The 21,297-nt window shown below is 35.0% G+C and overlaps 1 protein-coding gene across 2 annotated transcripts; it reads right to left on the bottom strand.

The window, feature by feature from the left end:
- Positions 1-1,181: 1,181 nt before the first annotated feature.
- LOC141564684 (zinc finger protein 74-like) lies at positions 1,182-11,920 on the bottom strand. Of its 2 annotated transcripts, none has more exons than XM_074307450.1 (5): positions 11,273-11,920; positions 11,010-11,115; positions 9,804-9,930; positions 8,687-8,782; positions 1,182-3,580 (listed from the first exon to the last, which is right to left on the bottom strand). In XM_074307450.1, exons 2-5 carry the CDS (start codon positions 11,040-11,042, stop codon positions 1,536-1,538), a joined length of 2,301 nt encoding a protein of 766 aa, XP_074163551.1. In that variant the 5' UTR covers positions 11,043-11,115; positions 11,273-11,920; the 3' UTR covers positions 1,182-1,535. The 2 variants fall into 2 exon arrangements, with proteins under 2 accessions (XP_074163551.1, XP_074163552.1); XM_074307451.1 differs by lacking the exon at positions 1,182-3,580 and adding an exon at positions 4,399-5,390.
- Between the last annotated feature and the right edge of the window lie 9,377 nt (positions 11,921-21,297).

The raw sequence follows: 21,297 nt of genomic DNA on the forward strand, positions 1-21,297 counted from the left end.
TCCAGTGTGAACTGTCACATAGTAAGCAAGATGGATTTTATTTTATTATTATTTTTTATTATTTTTATCTTTTTTATTAATTTTATAATTATAATTTTTGACAGTATATATGCATGAGTAATTTTTTTATAATATTATCCCTTGTATTCATTTTTCCAGATTTTCTCCTCCCTCCCTCCACTCCCTCCCCTAGATGACAGGCAATCCCATACATTTTACATGTGTTACAGTATAACCTAGATACAATATATGTGTGTAAATCTAATTTTCTTGTTGCACGTTAAGTACTGGATTCCGAAGGTATAAGTAACCTGGGTAGCTCAAGATGGATTTTATAATGGAAAAGCCTTTACACATTAGTTATAATTATAAATTTTCTCTGTGTGGCTTCTCTGAGGTATAGCAACACTAAAATTCCATGGGAAAGCTTTTCCAAATTGATTATAGATTCATAAAGTTTCTCTCCAGAGTAGATTCTCAAATAGTAAGCAAAATGGATCCTATATGGGAAAGTCTTTCCACATTGCTTAACATCATAAATTTCCTCTCCAGTGTGGCATCCCTAATGAATGGCAGGATTTTAATTCCAAGTAATGACCCTTTCACATTGATAATATTCATATAGTTTCTCTCCAGTGAAATTTTTGGGAATTATGTGAACCAAACTGACTCTTCATAAAACTATTTTGAGTTCTAAAATTCCTTTTCCTATATAAATTCCACCTGCTTGCTAAAGGCTTAAATGACATGCTGTTTCACATCCAGAAAAATTCACTTGCTTGCTCTTCCCCCTTCCAATTCATAAAACTTGCTTCTCTCCCTCCCAACTTGGAAAGTCCTTAATCTTTTCCCTCCAATTAGAAATCATGTCACCTGATCTTATGTCCTGTTTTTTTTTCCCCTATTAAATGTTTTCTTTTAATGCATAAAAATCTTTCTCGCCTTGTATTCGAGATCCAGTGCCAAGTTGAGGATGCTTGGTCTTGATTTGTTAAGCAATTGGCATGCATTACTTAATAAATCCACATGCTCAGATACTCAGTCCTTGTTTCCTCAGTTAATTCAGATTTCACCCATCACACTAGTGTGTATTCTCTGATGTTTGGACAGATGGGAGTTCTGAGTGAAAGTTTTTCCACAATGATGACATTCATAAGGTTTTTCTCCAGTATGGATTCTCTGATGGCAAGCAAGTTTAGAATTGTGTGTGAAAGCCTTTCCACACTGATGACATTCATAAGGTTTCTCTCCAGTATGAATTCTCTGATGTTTCAGAAGATTGGCATTCTGAGTGAAAGTTTTTCACACTGATGACATTCATAAGGTTTCTCGCCAGTGTGTATTCTCTCATGTATAGCAAGACTCGATCTATTTGTGAAAGTCTTTCCACAGTGATTACATTCATATGGTTTCTCTCCAGTATGGATTCTCTCATGTATAGCAAGACTGGACTTATTTGTGAAAGTCTTTCCACACTGATCGCATTCATACGGTTTCTCTCAGTATGGATTTTCAGATGGTAAGCAAGAAGAGCCCTATAGGGGGAAAGCCTTTCCACACTGATTACACTTGTAAGGTTTCTCTCCTGTATGGATTCTCTGATGTACAGCAAGACTGGAGTTCTCTTTGAAAGCTTTTCCACACTGATTACATTCATAAGGTTTCTCACCAGTATGAATTCTCTGATGTAGAGCAAGTTTGGAGTTCTGTTTGAAAGCCTTTCCACACTGATTACATTCATAAGGTTTCTCTCCTGTATGAATTCTTTTATGTACAGCAAGACTCGAATTCCGTGTGAAAGCCTTTCCACATTGATTACACTCATAAGGTTTCTCTCCAGTGTGGATTCTCTGATGAAGAGGAAGACTTGAGCTGTGTCTGAAAGCTTTTCCACATTGATGACATTCATAAGGTTTCTCTCCAGTATGGATTCTCTGATGTTTAGAAAGATGGGAATTCTGTGTGAAAGCCTTTCCGCACTGATTACATTCATAAGGTTTCTCTCCAGTGTGGATTCTCTGGTGTGCAATAAGGGAAGAGTTTTCACCAAAAGCTTTTCCACATTCATGACACTCATGAGGTTTCTCTCCAGTGTGGTTTTTCTGATGTACAGCAAGACTGGAGCTGCACCGGAAAGTCTTTCCACATTGATTACATTCATAAGGTTTCTCTCCAGTGTGGATTCTCTGATGTACAGCAAGTTTGGAGTTCTCTTTGAAAGCCTTCCCACATTGATCACATTCATAAGGTTTCTCTCCAGTGTGAATTCTCTGGTGTACCACAAGACTGGAGTTCTGTCGGAAAGTTTTTCCACATTGATTACATTCATAAGGTTTCTCTCCAGTGTGGATTCTCTGATGTACAGCAAGCATAGAGTTCTGTGTAAAAGCCTTTCCACACTGATTGCATTCATAAGGTTTCTCTCCAGTGTGGATTCTAAGATGAAGAGGAAGACTCGAGCTATGTCTGAAAGCCTTTCCACATTGATGACATTCATAAGGTTTTTCTCCAGTGTGGATTCTCTGATGTTTAGAAAGATGGGAATTCTGTGTGAAAGTCTTTCCACATTGATTACATTCATAAGGTTTCTCTCCAGTGTGGATTCTCTGATGTGCAATAAAGGAAGAGTGTTCACCAAAAACTTTGCCACATTTATGACACTCATAAGGTTTCTCTCTAGTGTGAATTTTCTGATGTGCAGCAAGACTTGAACTACATTGGAAAGCTTTTCCACATTGTTTGCATTCATAAGGTTTCTTTCCAATGTGGACTTTCTGATGTGCAATAAGGGAAGAATGTTCATCAAAAGCTTTACCACATTTACAACCTTGAGAAGATTTCTCACTAGTGTGGCTTTTCTGATGTATATTTTCTGAACTATGTTGGAAAGCTTTCCCACATTGATTATAATCATAATGCTTCTCTCCATTATGATTTTTCTGATGTTCACCAAGATTGATTTTTTTTCTGAAAGTCTTTCCACTTGGATGACGTTTATGAGGTTTCTCTCTAGTGTGGATTTTCTGATGTTGAGCTAGTTTGACATTCTGCCTGAATGCTTTTCCACAATGATTACATTCATAAGATTTTCCTGTAGTGTGAATTCTATGATGGTCAATGAGCTTTGAATTCTGGCTAAAGGCCTTCCCACAAACATTACACAAATAAAGCACTTTTCCAGGGTGACATATCTGTTGTCTGTTGAGATCTGAACTTAAACTGTTGGCCATTTCCCCTTGATTACGTTGATATGTTTTCATTTCAGGAAGTTCCTCATAGGACTGAATAAGTTGAACTTTTCCAGTAAAGGATTCCTTATTTTCACCAAACTGAAAACAATCATTTCCTGAAGTCATTTTCTTAAACTGAATTAGGACTGAGTGTTGTCTAAAACTCTTTCCATCTTTATCGTATGCAGAATGACTATTTTGATTTTTCTCTATCTTGATATCTGAATTACAGTTTTCTCTCAAATTGAAGTCACAAGGACCATTACTCATGAATCTTTGCTGGTGAGACTCTTCCACAGAAATCCTCAGATTTGTAGTAGTCTTAGTCACTTCAAACCTGGTTTTTGCACCTGAAGGAAACAAAGAAACATACATAGAGACAAATTCTCTCCTCTCTACTGGAAGAAAGGAAATTGACTGACATAGTCAGTCAAACAAAAAGCAGAATTTTGAAACTTAATGGGCAGAACAAATCAATTAAGAGTGAATCAGCTCATATGTGGAGGATGATTAAACTTATAAAAAGCTTCACAAACAGTAACACTGGATACACACAACAAACCTGTGACACAAGCAGGATGGGATTCTCATTACACTCTACAACTCAAACCAAGAGCTCAAAATAGCCAAGGTGAAGGTGAGAGTAGAGACCAAACCTTGCAACTGAACATGTTCTTTCCCATGACCTAGGTGAACTTTCTCTATTTTACTTCCAATTCTTCATTCAAACATCTTTATTGATTGTTGTTTTTATTTTGTTGTGCTTCGCTAAGTTTTCTGCTTTTCTGCATTGACTTTTTTTGATGCACTATCACTATCCTCCTTTGTAAATTTCCTGTACTGAGCTGAGAAATAGGTTTACACCTTTCATCTGTCATATATTAGTTTTCAGTGCTTTATATTCAACTTTTCATATCTTCTATTCAGATCCTTAGATTTTGGGCTATTGCTGCATACCTATTAAAAACCAATATTATTTCATTATTCATTATATATCTGAGCACAATGCAATTCTACTGATAATCATTTTTAATCACATTTTTTCAGTTGTATATACAAAATCACATCTTAACTACTAACCTATTTTATTTATTATATATTATATATACATTATATGTAACCTATATTTATTTATTGTAAAATATTTACATATTTATTTATGGGATCAGATTTTATTATGGCTCATGATTTTTAAAAGATAGCTATTATTCATTTATTTAAAAATTTTAATTTTTGAATCCTGTGTACCCTAAATAAAAAAGAAATCCATATATTTCCCACATTCAAAAATATATCTCATTCTATATCTTCAGATCACCATTCCTCTTTTAGGAAGTAGAGAGCATGATTCACTATTAATCCTCTAGCAGTAGTTTCCATTTATTCGTTCATGAACACTTTAGGGATTTATGACTGTGATTTAAGAGATTTGAACTAAAAATCTTAAGCAGTAATTAAATGCATGGTTTTGTTACAATTAAATTTTTTTCTAGGATAATTAGTATATGCATCTTAGAAACATATGCATCTTTATGCTTCCAAATAATCATAATCCATTCCAAATAATTCCAAATATTGGAGATTCCAAAAAATCATAATCAGACATATAATGATTTTGATGTTCCTGCAGTGATTACAATAATTTAGTCCTCTATCCTTCATCAAATTGTTTCCAAACTGCCCAAAAGATTTGACATTCAAGTCAGTTTGACCTGCAAATCAGTTTTCTTTGTAGATGGTCAAAAGTGTGCAAAAATTCACATTTGTTTTCTATAATATATTGTACCAAAACAGTTTACCTCATTCCTGGGTAATCTAATTTGCACCTCATTAGTGATGTCATCATTAGATCAAGATGTTATAAATGTCAATGTTCTTACAATACAGATGACAGGTTCTTTAAAAAAATGTTCACTAGGCATGGACATTATAAGACATATTGAAATCATCAGGGATCATTACAACAGTCGTACCAAAAAAGACCTTATATTGCTTCTCATTGAATTTTTTGATATGAACTTATCTTCTGCTTATGTTATTATTCTTCTATTGGGCAGGTTTTCAAAGGATCTGGTAGCAACATAGGTCAGTCAATCTGTAGAGTTTCTATGAGGATGTAGACAGTGTAGACATATCTGAAGATTTCTTTCCATATAAAGACTGTTTTACAGAAAAGCATCATGAAAAAAAAAAGAAAGAAAAGAAAAGCAATATAGGCAAATGAACTTAAAAGGAAAACTTTCTTCAAAAATTTCTTCAATTACTACTTGTAATCAGCAAATATAAAAAAAAAAATAAAATAAAAATTTAAATATCAACTAGTATTTTTTTTTGGTCACTGATTTGTGAACTAAAAATAAAAATGAATTTCCATCCCTTAGCAAAAGTTTGTAAAATTATTCTACCATTTTCTACCTCATCCATGTGTGAATGAATATTTGAGTATTTTTAGCATACTATAATTATGAAACAAAATACAGAAGGAATTGAAAGCTGAGCCTGGCAGTCACCTTGGATACTTACTAGCACTATGACCCTGGGCAAGTCACGTAGTAAAATGGGCATAATAGCATCTACCTCACAGTATTTAGAAAATCAAATGAGATTTCTGCAAAGCATTTGTCTCAGCGTCTGGTACATCATAGATACTATAGAAATGCTATTTATTATTTTCATTTTTGTTATTAAATCAACTGGATGCAGAACCACATTGAAGATTGAATTAGGTGGCAGTTGAAGCAAATATTGTAAAACTTTTTTATACTATATTTTATAACTTGAAAAAATACTTTTTATATTCAACAAAATGTTTAATGTAAACTTAAATTGAAGTTTTACAGTTAATAAGCAGAAAGATTTATTATATTTTCAAAAATTATTCTTGTAGAAAGTCCCACATTAATTTTTCATAATAATTTAATACTTTTATTATTATTCACATTTTGTTTTCATAATTTAAGTAGAATAAATATTTAGATTTTGTAATAAGACACTATCCAGGTCTTTACTGGAGGAATTAAATGCATTCATTATTATGAATAGTATAATAATTTAAATGACTGAAGAACTGCACAACACACTTAATTGTTGAAAGAAGTTCTAAGAACAAAAGCTTTGGGGAGTCATGATTGTTCATTGAATTGATCAGTGTAGCTGCATTGTAAATTGTTTCATTGATTCTGTTCACTTATCTCTTTATCTTTTCAAACAATTCTTCCCCAGGTTTCTTTGAAACTATGTCTTTTGGCATAGTTGCCTCAAGTTGTCTTAAGATTTCTTAAGGTCCAACAATTATATTTTTAGATCATTATTGATTTGATCATTTCCTGATATGTGGACACCATCTTTGTTTTCAGTTTCTTGCAACAAGAAAAAAATAGGAGCTATAATTGATATTGGAGGTTTTTCCCTCTTTCTTTATCCTTTTAATTGATAGATCTAGTAGTGGTTATCATAGGTCAAACATCCAGGTTTGTGAGAGTGGGGACAGAGTTCCAAACTCTATTATTATAGAATGAGATCCTTTTATTTTAATGCTTTATCTCAAGGGCGTTTTTTTAATACAAAATATGTTTTGGGTATAGGTTCTTAATAATTCTGCTACTCTTCTCCATTATTCATCTTAAGAACATTTCATTAAGGTAATTAATTGTCTTCTCATCCCCTTTGCTCTTTGCACCTACCTCATTGTGTAGAAACAAACAAACAAAAAATATGAGAACAGGAATAAAACCAGCACCAGTCATCTGTAATGGAAATGGCATGATCCTGATCCCATTGATTATCCTATTCTAGTCCTAGAAGACAGCTTGTAATATCATCTTAAAAATCTTTCCCCTATTTGAAGCATCCTACAGAGGGAGAACTTGTTTTCTACCATTAGGCAGCAGGGTAACACAGTAGATGGAGCGTGGGCCTGGAGTCAAAAAGATGGGAATTTAAATACAGATTCATAGACTCAGTAGCTGGGTGCCCTGGGTTTGCCTCAGTTATGGCCGGGCTTTCCAAAAATGTTGAAATGGATGTTGAGTGTGACAGATGAGGAATGCACAACATCTAGGTTGTCCCAAGATTATGACAATTAAATGTCATGTCTGTAAGTCATTTGAACTTAATGATTAGTGCACCAATGTTATCTTCTATCACTGGTATTTTGATTTTAATCATTTCCTCACCAGCTCTGCTCTCCTCAAAATGCACTTGTCCTCTCATCTTCAAGTCACTTAATTCCCTGGTGAACTTCGCTTAGTTGCATCCTTGCTGAGGTCAGCTAAGAGTGAGGTTCCAGCTCCGTGGATTCTTCTCAAACCACCTCACTATCTGTATCCTGGAATGTGAGCTCTTTGACAACAGGAATTGTCTTTTGCCTTTCCTTGTATCCCCAGAGTTTGGTATAGTGCCTAGCCCACAGCAGATGCTCATTCAATATTTACTGACTGACTGATCCCAGGACTATTACCAGGACCCAGCCTCTCTCTCATTCCCTAAATTCTAGTCTCTTGCTTGGTTCTCAGATGCTGGTTCTGGCCTTAGTCCTGTTTCTGTCATCTTATGGACTATAAAAATTACCTATCTGGCTCCAAATTAGATGGGACTTGTCTGGCTCCAAATTGGATGGGACCTGATCATACTAAATACATGAGATCTCTAGGTTACTGAGGCTTTGGACTGTGGAATGCCTGGGAATCTCTACCTCTCATCTCCCTAAGTTCAAGGTAGTGATCACCTCAATGAACATTGCCAAAATTTTTTTACAAATGGAGACCAAGAGTGAGCCATAGAGAGCAGGAAAGTGATTTAGGTTGATAATAATACAAATTTTAGCCTTGGATAACCACTTCTAAGCAAGGCAGTGACCATTTCTCCTCATATGCTGCTGAATGGAGACATGAAACCACTTTGGATGGTAAACTAGTCCATTAAAAATTCAAGCTATATACATTCAACTGGGTCCTCATTGTGGCAACATAATCCTTCTACATTTTCTTATCTAATTCCTTATTCCACTCACCATGGCGGCTTTTCCCTACTCAATACTCCTTTTGTTTCTTTTCACATTCTCTGAAAACTTGGCTTCAACTTTCAGTGAAACATTAATTATATGCCAGAAGCTCTCCTTTTGTTCTTAGCCCTTGAAAGTCTAGGAAAGAACTCAAATGGGATAGCTTCAGGTCTTAATGCTTTCTTAAGATTCCCATGCTCCAAAGTTCTAAATGATGATGATGATGTGATAAGATCACAGATTTATCACTGAGGGAAATGAAAAAGTTTATGATGTTCAACATCCTAATTTCACAGATAGGGAAACTGAAGCTTACAGGTTCAGTAACTTTCCCAGCATCTAAAAAAGAATTCCAACTCAGGTCTTCTTATGACCAAGACTAGCATTCCCTTCACCATAATACAGATGCTTTGGTTGATAACAGTCCTCAAACTCTTGTTTTAATCTCACTCACCTGGGCAGAAGTTTTTTGAGCCTTTTTGATCTAGGATCCAGGATGGTTCTCTTTCCTCAAAATGGGAGATCAAATTTTCTCTGAGAATTGGAATTCCTTAATATGGGAATAAGGAAGGGATGAGAACAGAGAGAAACACACTTTCTTTCACTTTGGGGAAAGGGGACATGTAAGCAAGGAGCATAGGGTGGTTACTAGGACTCCTCAAGTATGATTGGCATGGTGTTTATTGTTGGGAGAATAAGGGCAGGGAGAATTAGAAAATTCTGCCTTCATTTCATAGAAGGATGGACACCTTGCCTAAATTCCATTATCTAGCAATAACATCCAGTTAGTAATTCAGAATGGCTTGGGCCCCAAATTGGGAAAACTTGAATTCAAGCCTAGCCTCAAACACTTAGTAGTTGTGTGTCCCTGTACTTAATTTCTGTTTGCTTTAGTTTCCTGAAGTATAAGATGGGGCAAATATTAGCATAAACTCACAGCAGATTGTGAGGGTCAGATGAGATAAAAATTATAATATATATATATATATATATATATAAAATAAATTATAATATATATAATAAATTATTATATATATATAATATAGGGCCTAGTATATAGTAAGTTTATATAAACACTTATCCTATCTCTTTCTTTCCTACCACCTGTGTTGGAATTTCAGGGAAAAATTAAAGAACAAAGATAAACTTGTTACATGAAAGGAAATAATGAGCTAATTTGTCAACAAATAGATCTTTTTAAAGACTAGATCCATCCCAAGGAAAAATAGGTTTCATTATTGGGAAGGGGGTTTTCTTCAATGCCCTTCTTCAAGAAAAGCTTCATCTACAGTTTTTAGAGATTTTGCAGAGAAAATTCATGTCCAGGCAGAGGCTGAGCTAGGTAACATCTGAGAATGGTTCCAAGTCTAAGATTTTATAACCCTTGTTTGTTTTGCAACCTGAAATTACTTAAAATAGAAAAGAGGTTCAGGAGCCACAAAGAAAAGTCCTACCTTCCTATATCACAAAACATAATCACATTTTATAAGGAAAATCAGGAAGCAGGTCACACTCCTGAGGGACATTTCTTTGGTGACAGATTTGGAGTTAATAAAGATAATTGTGCTTACCCAGGAAAAGCAGGTTCTGGGAATTTTCCAGCATGACTTCCTTGTAGAGCTCTTTCTGAGAATGATCCAAGAGGAACCACTCCTCCTGAGTGAAATCCACAGCCACATCCCTGAATGTCAGTGCCTCCTAAATCATCAAATATCACAAGACTTAAGAGCTGAAAAAGACTTAAGAATTCATCTATCTTAATCCTGATCCATATGCAGAAGGGATTTCCCAATAGTCTTAGCATCAGAGCCAATACTTAAATCCATAGTTGTAGAGGGTCATAGATAGTGGGGGAACTCTAGGTGAGGTATAAGACTCTCCAGCCCAGGAAGAGAACCTGCAGACCTTTCTGGTTTAGCTCCCCATACCCCCTAAGTGTGTTTCAGCCTTCCTGAGGACTCATGACAACCTATGAGAGTCATACTGAGTGACAAGGAAACATCTGCACACAATAGCAAGTTGTTTATGTGGTCCCACATGTGCAGTATATAGTTAGCACATGTGCAGTGTGCTATAGTTATGTAAGAGTATTAGGGTATATATAAGGCTGAGGGAATTTTGAATAAACAAACTCCTATTTTAACCAGCTTCAAGAGTTTTGCCCCTTCACTTCTCACTCATGATCAGGATTTGGGCCAATACCAAAATCCTCCAGTGAGCAGGTCCAGACACATAGTCAGTAAGACTAAAATAAATCATTTTATATTTGGAATTGGAATAAAGTTGATGAATAACTTACTATGAAATGCTTTTCTCTATAGAATCAGGGACAAAGTATGTGTTCTAGATGTATGGTATAAGGATCCATGGAAAAAAAAGAGACAAGATGTTGCAAAATTTCTCTTTCATCAGAGCTCTTAGAGTCACATGTTTAAAAAAAATTCTTTGAAGAATTTATGAAAAGTTAGCAAGTACTATATATTTGGGGGAAAGAGATGTCAATGTGATCAATAAAGAGAATGCAAAGGAAAATTAAATCTAGTTAATTTTCTAAAATTCTAAAATAATATCTTATCTATAATGAAAATATCTTCTATATCTATGTAGGCACAGAAGAGGGCAGGGCAGTGTTGTCACTACTCTATCCAATTTGATATGTATTTTTTTAAAGAAAGAATTATCAGTTAAGAAAGATCAGCAGCTTCCTAAAGAATCTTCTATATCTATGCAGACACATCTAATGTTAGTCACACCGATGGTTGTACTGATTCACTCACCAGCCATGGGCGTCTTTGGGTTCCAGGAGCCATTCCCTCAGGATCCAGACTTTCTGATTATCTCGGTCCTCTTCAGGCTGAACAGTGAGGTGAGAAGACCTTCGGCCTAAACAGATTGAAAGAGGGTGAGGTCCCAAAAGGAGTTTCAAAGCTCCTGGCACTGCCTTCCCTGGGGGAGAGACCACAACCAGAGGAGGGGGCAACAGATAGAACAAGATTTGTAAATAAAAAGGATCTAACCTCAAAGACTTTTTCTTTCTCACCTTCTCTTAGGTCTTCTCTTCTGCCCCAGGGCCCAAACTCATTCTCCTAAAGAGAGAACCAAGAGGCAAGAAGGGTTTGGAATTCCAATGGTAAGAAGTCAATCAGAGTCTCAATGGCTCCTGAATCAGAGCACTCCCTCCCACTGAGGGCTTGAGGTAAGGCCACAGGGGACCCATTGGTAAAGCAGAGGGTAGTGCCTGAACACCCAAGGGATATCCTGGAGAGCCTGGATCAGAAGTAGGTAATCAAGAAAAAAGAAGATGAATAGAATTTTTGAAAAATTAAATATGACAGATCTCTAGAAAACACTGAGTGGGAACAGAAAATATACCCCTTTTTTCAGTGGTATATGACACCTTCACAAAAATCTCACAACCAAATAAAGAAATGAAGAAATATTATTAAACACATACTTTCCATATCACAATGCAATAAAAATTACATTCAATAAAGGGCCAAAAAGACAGGCTAAAAATTTATAGGAAACTAAGTAATCCTAAAGAATGGGGTGAGTCAAAGACAAATCACAGAAACAATCAATATTGGTTAAAGAGAGTGACAACAATGAGATCACAAAATTTATGGAATGAATCCAAAAGAGACTTAGGAGGAAATTAATGTCTCTAAACACTTACATTAAAAATATAGAAAAAGAACAGACTGATGAATTGGGCATGCAACTAAAAAAAAAAACAAGAAACAAAGAAAAACTAAAAGTTCCCAATTAAATACCAAGCTGGAAATCCTGAAAAATCAAAGGAGAGATTAATCAAATTGACAGTAAGAAAACCACTGAACTAATAAATATGACTAAGAGCTGATGTAAGGAAAAGGTAATATAAAATATGCAAACTGTAGCTTAATTTGATTTTTAGGAGAAAACCAGATTATCATTATCAAAAATTGTAAAGTATGGGCTAGCTCCCTGGAGGGTCTAAGGGTCAGCCAGAGTCAGGATAAATCAAAGTCCTGGGTCTTTAGGGGGAGAAGTGAAGGAGACAGGGAAGCTGCCACACAGCTTACCAAAGATGTATCCTAAATTCTGGAGTCTGGAGTCTCCAGCCTCTCTCCTCCTTGTCTTGCCTCCAAGTGACTCTGGCTTCTCTCCACCACCCTCCAATCCTTGTCTATGATTATCTTACTAGGAAACATTCAGCAAGCACCAATGGTGAGAGCCCTCATCCAAATATATGCTAATAGAGCCATTGTCTCACATCGAATAAGTGCTGTCTTGTCTGATTCAGGTAGCCTTAAGTGCTGTCTTGGCTGATTCAGAGTTTCAGCCCTCTACAAAAAATGAAACAGGTGAATTTACCAACAATAAAGATAAAATTAAAAGAGTTGTTAGAAGCAATGTTACTCAATTATATACCAACGAATCTAATAATGTAAGTTAAATGAGTATTTACAAAAATATTAACTGCCCAGATTAATCAGGTGGCACAGTGGATAGAGCCCTGAAGTCAGGAGGACCCGAGTTCAAATCTGGTCTCAAACACTTAACACCTCCTAGCTGTGTGACCCTGGGCAAGTCATTTAACCCCCAACTGCCTCAGGGAAAAAATATCCCCAGGACCAGATGGATTCACAAGTGTATTAAACCAAAAAATTTTAAAAACCCAGTATATTCTAATTCAATATAAGCTATTTAGAAAAATAGGTTAAGGAGTCCTACAAATTCCTAGTACCAGTGTTGAAATCTAAATTAGAAAGAGCAAAAATGAAAAAAGAAATTATAGAATAATTTCTCTAAAGAACATCAATGTAAAATATTTAAATAAAATATTAGAAAAAAGATTACAACAATATATCACCCAGCTCATACACTATGAACAGGTAGAATTTGTGCTAGGAATGCAGGCTGGTTCAGTATTAGAGAAAATATCAACATAACTGACTGTATAAAAACAAGAACCACAGCAACAAAAAGTAATATGATTACCTCAATAGATGCAGAAAAAGCATTTTATAGAAAACAATATCCATTTCTATTTAAAAAAACCCACTAAAAATAAAAGGAATAAATGGAGCTTTCTTTAAAATGATAAGTGGTATCTCTCCAAAGCCATCATCAAGCATTATCTGTAATAGGGATAAACTAGAAGACTTCCCAATAATATTGGGGTAAAGAAAGGATGTCCATTATTAATCATTACTTTAATACTGTATTAGAAATGCTAGTTATAGCAATAAAAGAAGAAAAAGAAAATGAAGTAATAAGAATAGGGAAATATCACTCTTTGTAGACAATAGGATAATATATTGAAGAGAATCTTAGAAAATAAATTTAAAAATTTATTTGAAATATTTAACAACTTCAGCAAAATAAACCCACATAAATCAGCAGTATTTCCATATACTACCAACAAAGTCCAACAAGAAATAAAAATAGAAATTTCTATTAAAAGAACCAAACAATATAAAATACTTGGGAGTTTGCCTGCCAAGACAAACCCAGGAACTATAATACAATTACAAAATAATTTTCATATAAATAAAGTCAGATCTAAGCAAATACAGAGGTGTTAACTGCTTAAAAGTAGGCTGAGCCAATATAATAACAATGACAATTCTACCTGTAATCGTTTACTTATTCAATCATATGAAGAAAGTACCAAAAATTATTTTAGAGCCAGTTTCATGTTTGGTCTTCCTTCCTGAAATATTATGAGGCTGTAAAAAGAGATATAGAAAGGCATTTTTGATAGTAACACAGAGTAAACACTGGACAGAGCCACAGAAAACACTAAGTCTAATCTCACTTTAGAGATGCGGCACGTAGACTAACTGTTCCTTGCCCAGAGTCACAGAGGTAAAGAATATCTGAAGCAGTATTTAAACCTATCTTATTGATTCTAAACCAAGAATCTCTTCTACTTTCAACTATTATTACTAGTACGTTCCTCTACACTTGAATATCAATTTAAATGAAAAGTCACTAAACTGTCCATCTATCATGAAGCTCATGATTCAAATAACTATAATAAAGATGGCAATTATAACAGTAATATAACATCATTTTCATCATAATCTAATTTTTGCCAAGCTCTTAACAAGAATTGTCTCATTTGTTCCTCTTATTAACTATGGGAGTCAGAAGCTATTACTAACTCCATTCAACAGACAGGGAAAATCAGGTAGAAAATTTTAAGTAGCTTGGCCAAGGTTACAAATCTAGGTTAAGAGACTGAATTTGAACTCAGGTCTCATGATTTCAAGCACAGAACTCTATCCATTGTAGAACTTAGCTGTTTAAAGAAATTGCTACAAAATAAATACAGAAACAAAAATATTGTACTAGAACTTTTTGTGCCACCAAAGAACAGGAAACACTGAGTACCAATCAACCAGGGAATGGATGAAGTTAATTTATAAATACTATAAAATCTCATTGAGGAAAAATTTAAAACATTAGGATTTCAGAGAAAATTTCATTATATTTAAAGAGCTTTATGTACAATATGAAATTTGGGAAGTCTAAGACTCTACTGCAACATGAGGAATTTCTTCTTACTAATATCCATTGGTTTTATCTCCAGCATGACTTCTCCAATGTACAGTTGACTTGGAGCTCTACATAATCATTGCATTTATAAGCTTTCTTTGCCCTATGAATATTTTAATATTAACTGATCCCCCTCTTCCAGAGTAAAACAAAATTGAGCAAAATCCCAAGATTGCTCTCCATTGTAAATCACCTGAGGAGGTATATTCCTGTGCATCCTACACATTCCTATATCTCTTTCCACAGCCTCATAATAATAAGAGATGGAGAGTCTCTGGCTGAAGACCTTCCCCCATTGAATCATGTAATATTCTCTCTAAAATGTAATGTTCTCTGTTGAGGTTTTCTTGGGGTCTCTGGGAGTAGTCTTCATTTCAGTTCAGTAATCACCACATAAGTACAGCCAGGGGTTAAAGTCCAAATCCTTTATTGTCTCCTTCAAAGTCTTAGCTCCTTCATTTCGGGGCTCAGCTAGTTTTCTGGAGGCCTTCTGGATCTTGGTTTTAGTGGAGAAGTGAAGGAGGAGAGCCTGTCGCCACTTCTCTGTTTTTCCTAGTTCTGATTCTGGCTGAGTTTGTCTGAGCTGCTCTCTTATCATAGGTGTGAATCTTGTGGAACTGTAGTAAGTACTAAGTACATGTACTGAACTAGAGAACAGTTAAGTACCATGCTAAATAATCTTTGTCTCTATCAATTCCACTGAGTTAGCACCTTGTAAGAATCCTTTTTTCAAATTCAGAGTTCTGGCCCATAACAGAATCATTATAGGGCAACTCCCCAGAATGAATGTCCTTATGTTGAACAAGTGCTAAACTGCATTTGATTGCCTTTCCACAATCATTAATGATAAAATTTCTATCTAGTAAGAATTCTCTGATGGGAAATAAGGGATGACTGTTACTTGAAGGATTTAGCACATTGATTTATATATATAAAGTTTCTCTGATATCCAGCAAATTGGAACTGCATCTGAAAACTTTTCCACACTGATTATATTTATAAGGGTTCTCTTCAGTGTGGATTCTCAGATGTGTAGCTAGTATGAAGCTGCCCTGGTGGAGCTGCATCTGAAAGCCTTACTCCATTGATGACATTCATAAGATTTCTCTTCAGTGTGAATTCTCAGAGGAGTAATCTGAAAGCTTTCTTAAATTGATACCCCTACAATTTCTCTCTAGTGACATTTAGCAGTGATATTTAGCAAGTTGGAAGGTTTGCATAAAGTTTTTCCATACTGATAACATTCATAAGATTTCTCTCTAATGTTGATTCTCTGAATGGCAAGGCTGGAAGATTACATATATATATATGTGTACATATATAATGTTTCTCTCCAGTTCAGATTTTATAATGAAGAGCAATATACTGTATTTGACAAGGAGAAATAATGTTTATTAGGTTAGATCTTCTGCCACAGCATAATTCCTTATCTATCATCCTCATTTTTTCATTACTTTAAATCTCTATCTACGGGCTTTTACCTTAATGTCACAAATGAAATCATATTTCCTCAGGCCTCAAAAAACAAACAAACAAACAAAAAAGACCTCATTTGATCTATTCACCACCAGTAGATATTGCCATACTGAGTGGTGATGGTTCCAATTCTTTTCTTTTTACTTTAATGGAAACTCCGCATATGGGCTCTCAAATGAATTGTTCAACTAAATCGGCTCCATTAAATTGCCTTTTCTCAATCCTCATCTTTTGTAATCTCTCTTCACAATCATCCACTTTTTTCTGGATACTCTCTTCTCTCTAGGTTTTAGAGACACTACTTTTTCCTGATTCTCCTGGTCCATATTCAAACAAAATTCATCTTTTCTCCAAACATCCTAAAATCTTGCTTTTACTTTACTTTCTTACTATTATTATATAAGGTATCCTGCTCACAATCTTGCAATCAGAGGCACTTAATCTAAGCATCTCTCACACATCAAAATCCTCCATTTTGTACTGTTGTTTTTTTTTTTTTTGTTTTGTTTTGTTTTTGTTTTTTTCCAAATCAATTCTCTGGAGGTGAATACCATCTTTCTAAGTTCTTCATAGTTTTTTTGAATATTTTTAATGCTCAGAATAGCTTGGCTGTTCAGTTATTCTTACAATATTGTTGTTACTATATACAATGTTCTCTTGACGCTGCTCATTTCATGCTTCATTATTTCATGAAAATCTTTCCATATTTTCCCAAGATCAAGCTGTTCATCTTTCATAACAAAGTAGTATTTCAGTACAATTATATAACACGTGTTTAGCTGCTCCCCAATTAATGAGAATTCCCTCAATTTCCAGCACCGTGCCACCACAAAGAGAGCTTCAATAAATATTTTACAGCATATAGGTTTTCTTTGTTCTCTGATCACCTTAAGAAACAAGCCTCATAGTGGCATTAAAAGGTCAAAGAGTATACAGTTTTATAACTCTATGGACAAAATTCCAGATTTCTCTTCAAACTGGTTGGATCAGTTCAGAGTCCATCAACAGGGTCTCCATTTTTCCACATTCTTTCCAACATTTGTCACTTCCCCTTTCTATCATTTTAGCTAATTTGAAAGGTGTGAGATGATGGCTCAAAGTTTTTTTTTTTGTAAAGAAATAATTTTAATTTTTTATTTTATTTTAAAATTATGGAATAAAAAAGTATTTTCCTAAGTGTTTAAAAAATGGTTGCACATAAAAACTGCTAATCTATTATCTACAACCTGCTATTCTCTTTAAATATATAATAGCTATCATGTGAATTTCTTTCTTTTCTTCCCTGCCTCCTGCTTCTGCCCTTGCAATGGCTACCATTAGACGCAAATATGTGTATAGGAAGTTTAATAATTCATAAGGCATAATTCCAGATTACTCTTCCAAATGGTTGGATCAATTCACAATTCTACCAAAAATGAATAATTTTCCCACATCCCCTCCAATATATATTGCTTTCTCCTTTTATCAGTTTAGCCAATCTGATAGGTATAAATGATATCTCAAGATGGCTTTAATTTGCATTTTGTTAAACAAGAATGTTTTAAAGCATTTTTATATGACTAAATCGTTTTGATTTTATTGGAAAACTATTTGTTCACCATTTACTAATTAGGGAATGATTTGTTCTTATCATTTTTATTATATTGGCTCTGCTACCTGTCAACAATTAATATTTCTCCAATTATTTAAATTTGAATTTGTACAAATATTTTACAATTGTGTCCATGTAGTTCCTGGATTTTTCTTACCAAATATACTCAAAAAAAGATTTTCAAGCATTGATAGAAAATTTGAATTCAAATATAAGACTAAAAAGAAGCATAAAAGGGAGCTTTTCAGAAGCCTCAGAGCCTTGAAAAGAAGACTGAACAGGATTCCAATTCCATCTCTGTCACTCATTGCCAATATGACCTGTGTAAATCATCTGAATTCTCTGGTGCCTCCATCTCTTCAGTTGTAAATTGAGGATACTGGAGGGCTTGCTCAGGGCTCTTCCAACACTAGATTTATGATTTCTTTGGTCCAAACCAGTCTTTTGGTCCCGGACTTTTTTTTTTTTTTTTTTTTTTTTTTAAGATCTGGTCTGCTTGGAATGTCTTCCTAAAGTTCATTAGACACCTTATAGGGAATGTAATATAAAGGTATACTTCTTGCACACACCATTTAACAATCTAGGGATTCTCGTGAGGGAAGCTGACATAGAGGACACAAGGGAGAAAAAACATTTGTTGAGAGGGTTATGGAGGCTGATCAAAATGACTTGAGTTCCAGAAGACAGCAGAGCTCAAACTGAAGCTTTGACTGGGGTTAGCACAAGCAAGCCTGGCATTGTAGCATGGGGTAATCCTGCTATTGTTCCTCCTGCACAGTATTCAGGAGACTCAGATGTTAGTTGGGAACAAAAGCTAATTCTTCTGAGAAACACTGAGAGGAAGGGAGTAAGAATGGAAGACATTTAGATACAGATGCTAAGAATATTTAATGCTTGTGCGAAATATTTATTATAGTGTCAACATATATTTTTTAAAAGTCTTTGCTTAAAAAAAAGAAAAATAAACTTTTCCCAATTCCCCTTAATCTTACCTCCTGATTAGCTCCAATTCATCCTAGATATGGGTTTCCAAATAGTTGTTAGTATATTATTATTGTCTTCCCCACTAGACTGTGAACTAATTTTCTGAGTAGGGAATGTCCCCCATCTTTTTTTGTTATCTGTGGAACTTAGTAGGTACTTTGATGATTGTTGTCTCGAAGAAAATCTTAAGAAAAATCTCATGGAAAAGTATGAGTCATTTGGGAATGCTTTCCAGCATTTCATACCCAAAGTTCTAAACAATGTCTTCTTACTGGATCACAAATTTACCATAAAAAGAGAAGTGAAAGACCAGAGAGTCCAACTCTCTCATTTCAAAGACATGAAAACTGAGGCTTTGTGGTTCAATGACTTGTCCAGGATCATATTGTTGAAGTGTCTAAAAAAGAATTCCAATTTAGGTGATCTTGCCTCAAAATTTAATACTCCCTGCTCTACAGTGCTTACATACTTACATGATAAAGAACCCTCATTCACCTTTCATCCAATTCACCTAAATAAGGTTTCTGGGGCCTTTGTCTCTAGTATTCCTGGGACTTCCCCTTCCTCAAAACTGGAGATCAAATCTTTGCTGCGAACTAGGGGGATAAGGAAGGAATGTAATTTCCTGCTCTTTAGGCAAGAACCACAGCAGAGTTCCCAGGGCTCCTCAGCAATGGCCAACACGGTATTTACTGATGGGAACTTAGGGGTAGGGAGAAGATCATGTGACAGGGTTTTTTTAGACTTTCCACTTGCAATTCCTTTTCACCCAAGGAATTTTTACACAACCCTGGGCTATACAAATCAAACATTTAATGATAATAAATTATAATTTTGCAGCCCCCTCATTCAGTTATGCAACCCCACTTGCACAACCCATAGTTTAAGCTTTGACATAGCCAATTTGGAATTCTGTCTTTGTCTCCTTCACAGGATAGGCATATTCCATAGCTTTTATTATTATTATTATTAACATGGTGATGAGAGTGCTGGGCCTGGAACCAGGAAGATATGAGTTCAAATCCAGACACTTGCATATATGTCCCTGGACAAGTCATAAATGATAACCCCCACCAAGCAAATTCTAGCTTTAGCTGAAACCCATCGAGGAGCCAACTTGGGACTACATCCACAGGCCCCTTTAGCTAAATCTCTCATTATAAAAGAGCTAAGCTGGAGTTTTCTCTTTGCAGAGGGTCCAAACATGCCAGCTATGCCATGCTTGGCATCCCAAGGACTCTCTGCCCACTGGAATACTGTTTCCAGTACCCTCTTCTCTTTACCTAACACCTTTTAATAACTAGACTAACTTTATTTCCAATCCCCATAATAAAACTCTTTTATCAATCTAGGTTTTCGGGTCTGTAAATTCCTTTACAGAGAACTGTTTGCACCGCCACTAGACCTCATTTAACTACCTACCCTTGTGCCGAATCCAAAGGGGTTGGAGGGGAGCTCCATTTGATTCCCTGTACCCCGAACCTGCCACTGGACTTCATTTTCATTTGGGTATCCCAAATCTAAACTTCATCATTTTGGTTCCCTCTAGACCTCATCAATAACCTCTGTAAAATGGGGATAATATAAGTACTAAACTCAGGATTTTTGTGAAGATCAAATGTAATCCCCAAACTGTAATCCTCAGATCAAGATGTTACAAACGTTTGCATTCTGACAGCCCAGATGGGAGACTCTTTCAAAACTATGAAAGTTAGGCATTCCACTTATAAGCCACCTTGAAAACATCATGGACCATCACAAATGTTCTAAAAACAGACTTTATATGGCCTTTCACTTTGTTGAAAGCTCTTTTCTGATTTTAACTTATATTCTACTGATGTTAGTATTCTTCCTTGTAGATTTTCAAGGACTACATGATCACCTCGGTGAATCATATTAGTAAAGTTTCTGTGGGAATCTAGTCTGTGTCCCAGAAGTATAAAAAGAGAAAGTGACATCTGAAAAGATTTTTTCCTTTATTATTTTATACAATAAACATTAGTTTAAAAAAAAAAGGCAAAATATACAACTGAACTTCAAATACATTTACCACAATATAATTCACTTGTTTCAGTCAAGTATGATATGACCTCATTTGAAATTTTCTTGGCAAAGATACTGGAACAGTTTAACAACATTTCCTTCTCTAGCTCATTTTAAGATTTAGGAATTGAGGCAAAACATTGAAGCCATATGTAAACTTAGGAAGATAAGTCTTCCTGATTTCAGATCCAGAATTCCATCTACTACAATACTTAGCTGTCTCTACTATTCTAATAGAAAAATAAATCTTTTATATAGTAGCTAGCAATTCATTTTGTTGGCTAATGTATGGGCTAAGAAAAAATGAATTTCCATTTCAAGAACACTTGTAAAATTCTCTTGCCATTATCCCCTTCACAAATGTATATTTTCTTCTACATTCAGTTTATAGAGCAAAATACATTGGTCCTACAGTCAAGAAGACT

The sequence above is a fragment of the Sminthopsis crassicaudata genome, chromosome 3 (assembly GCF_048593235.1).
Source record: "Sminthopsis crassicaudata isolate SCR6 chromosome 3, ASM4859323v1, whole genome shotgun sequence".
Taxonomy (NCBI): domain Eukaryota; kingdom Metazoa; phylum Chordata; class Mammalia; order Dasyuromorphia; family Dasyuridae; genus Sminthopsis; species Sminthopsis crassicaudata.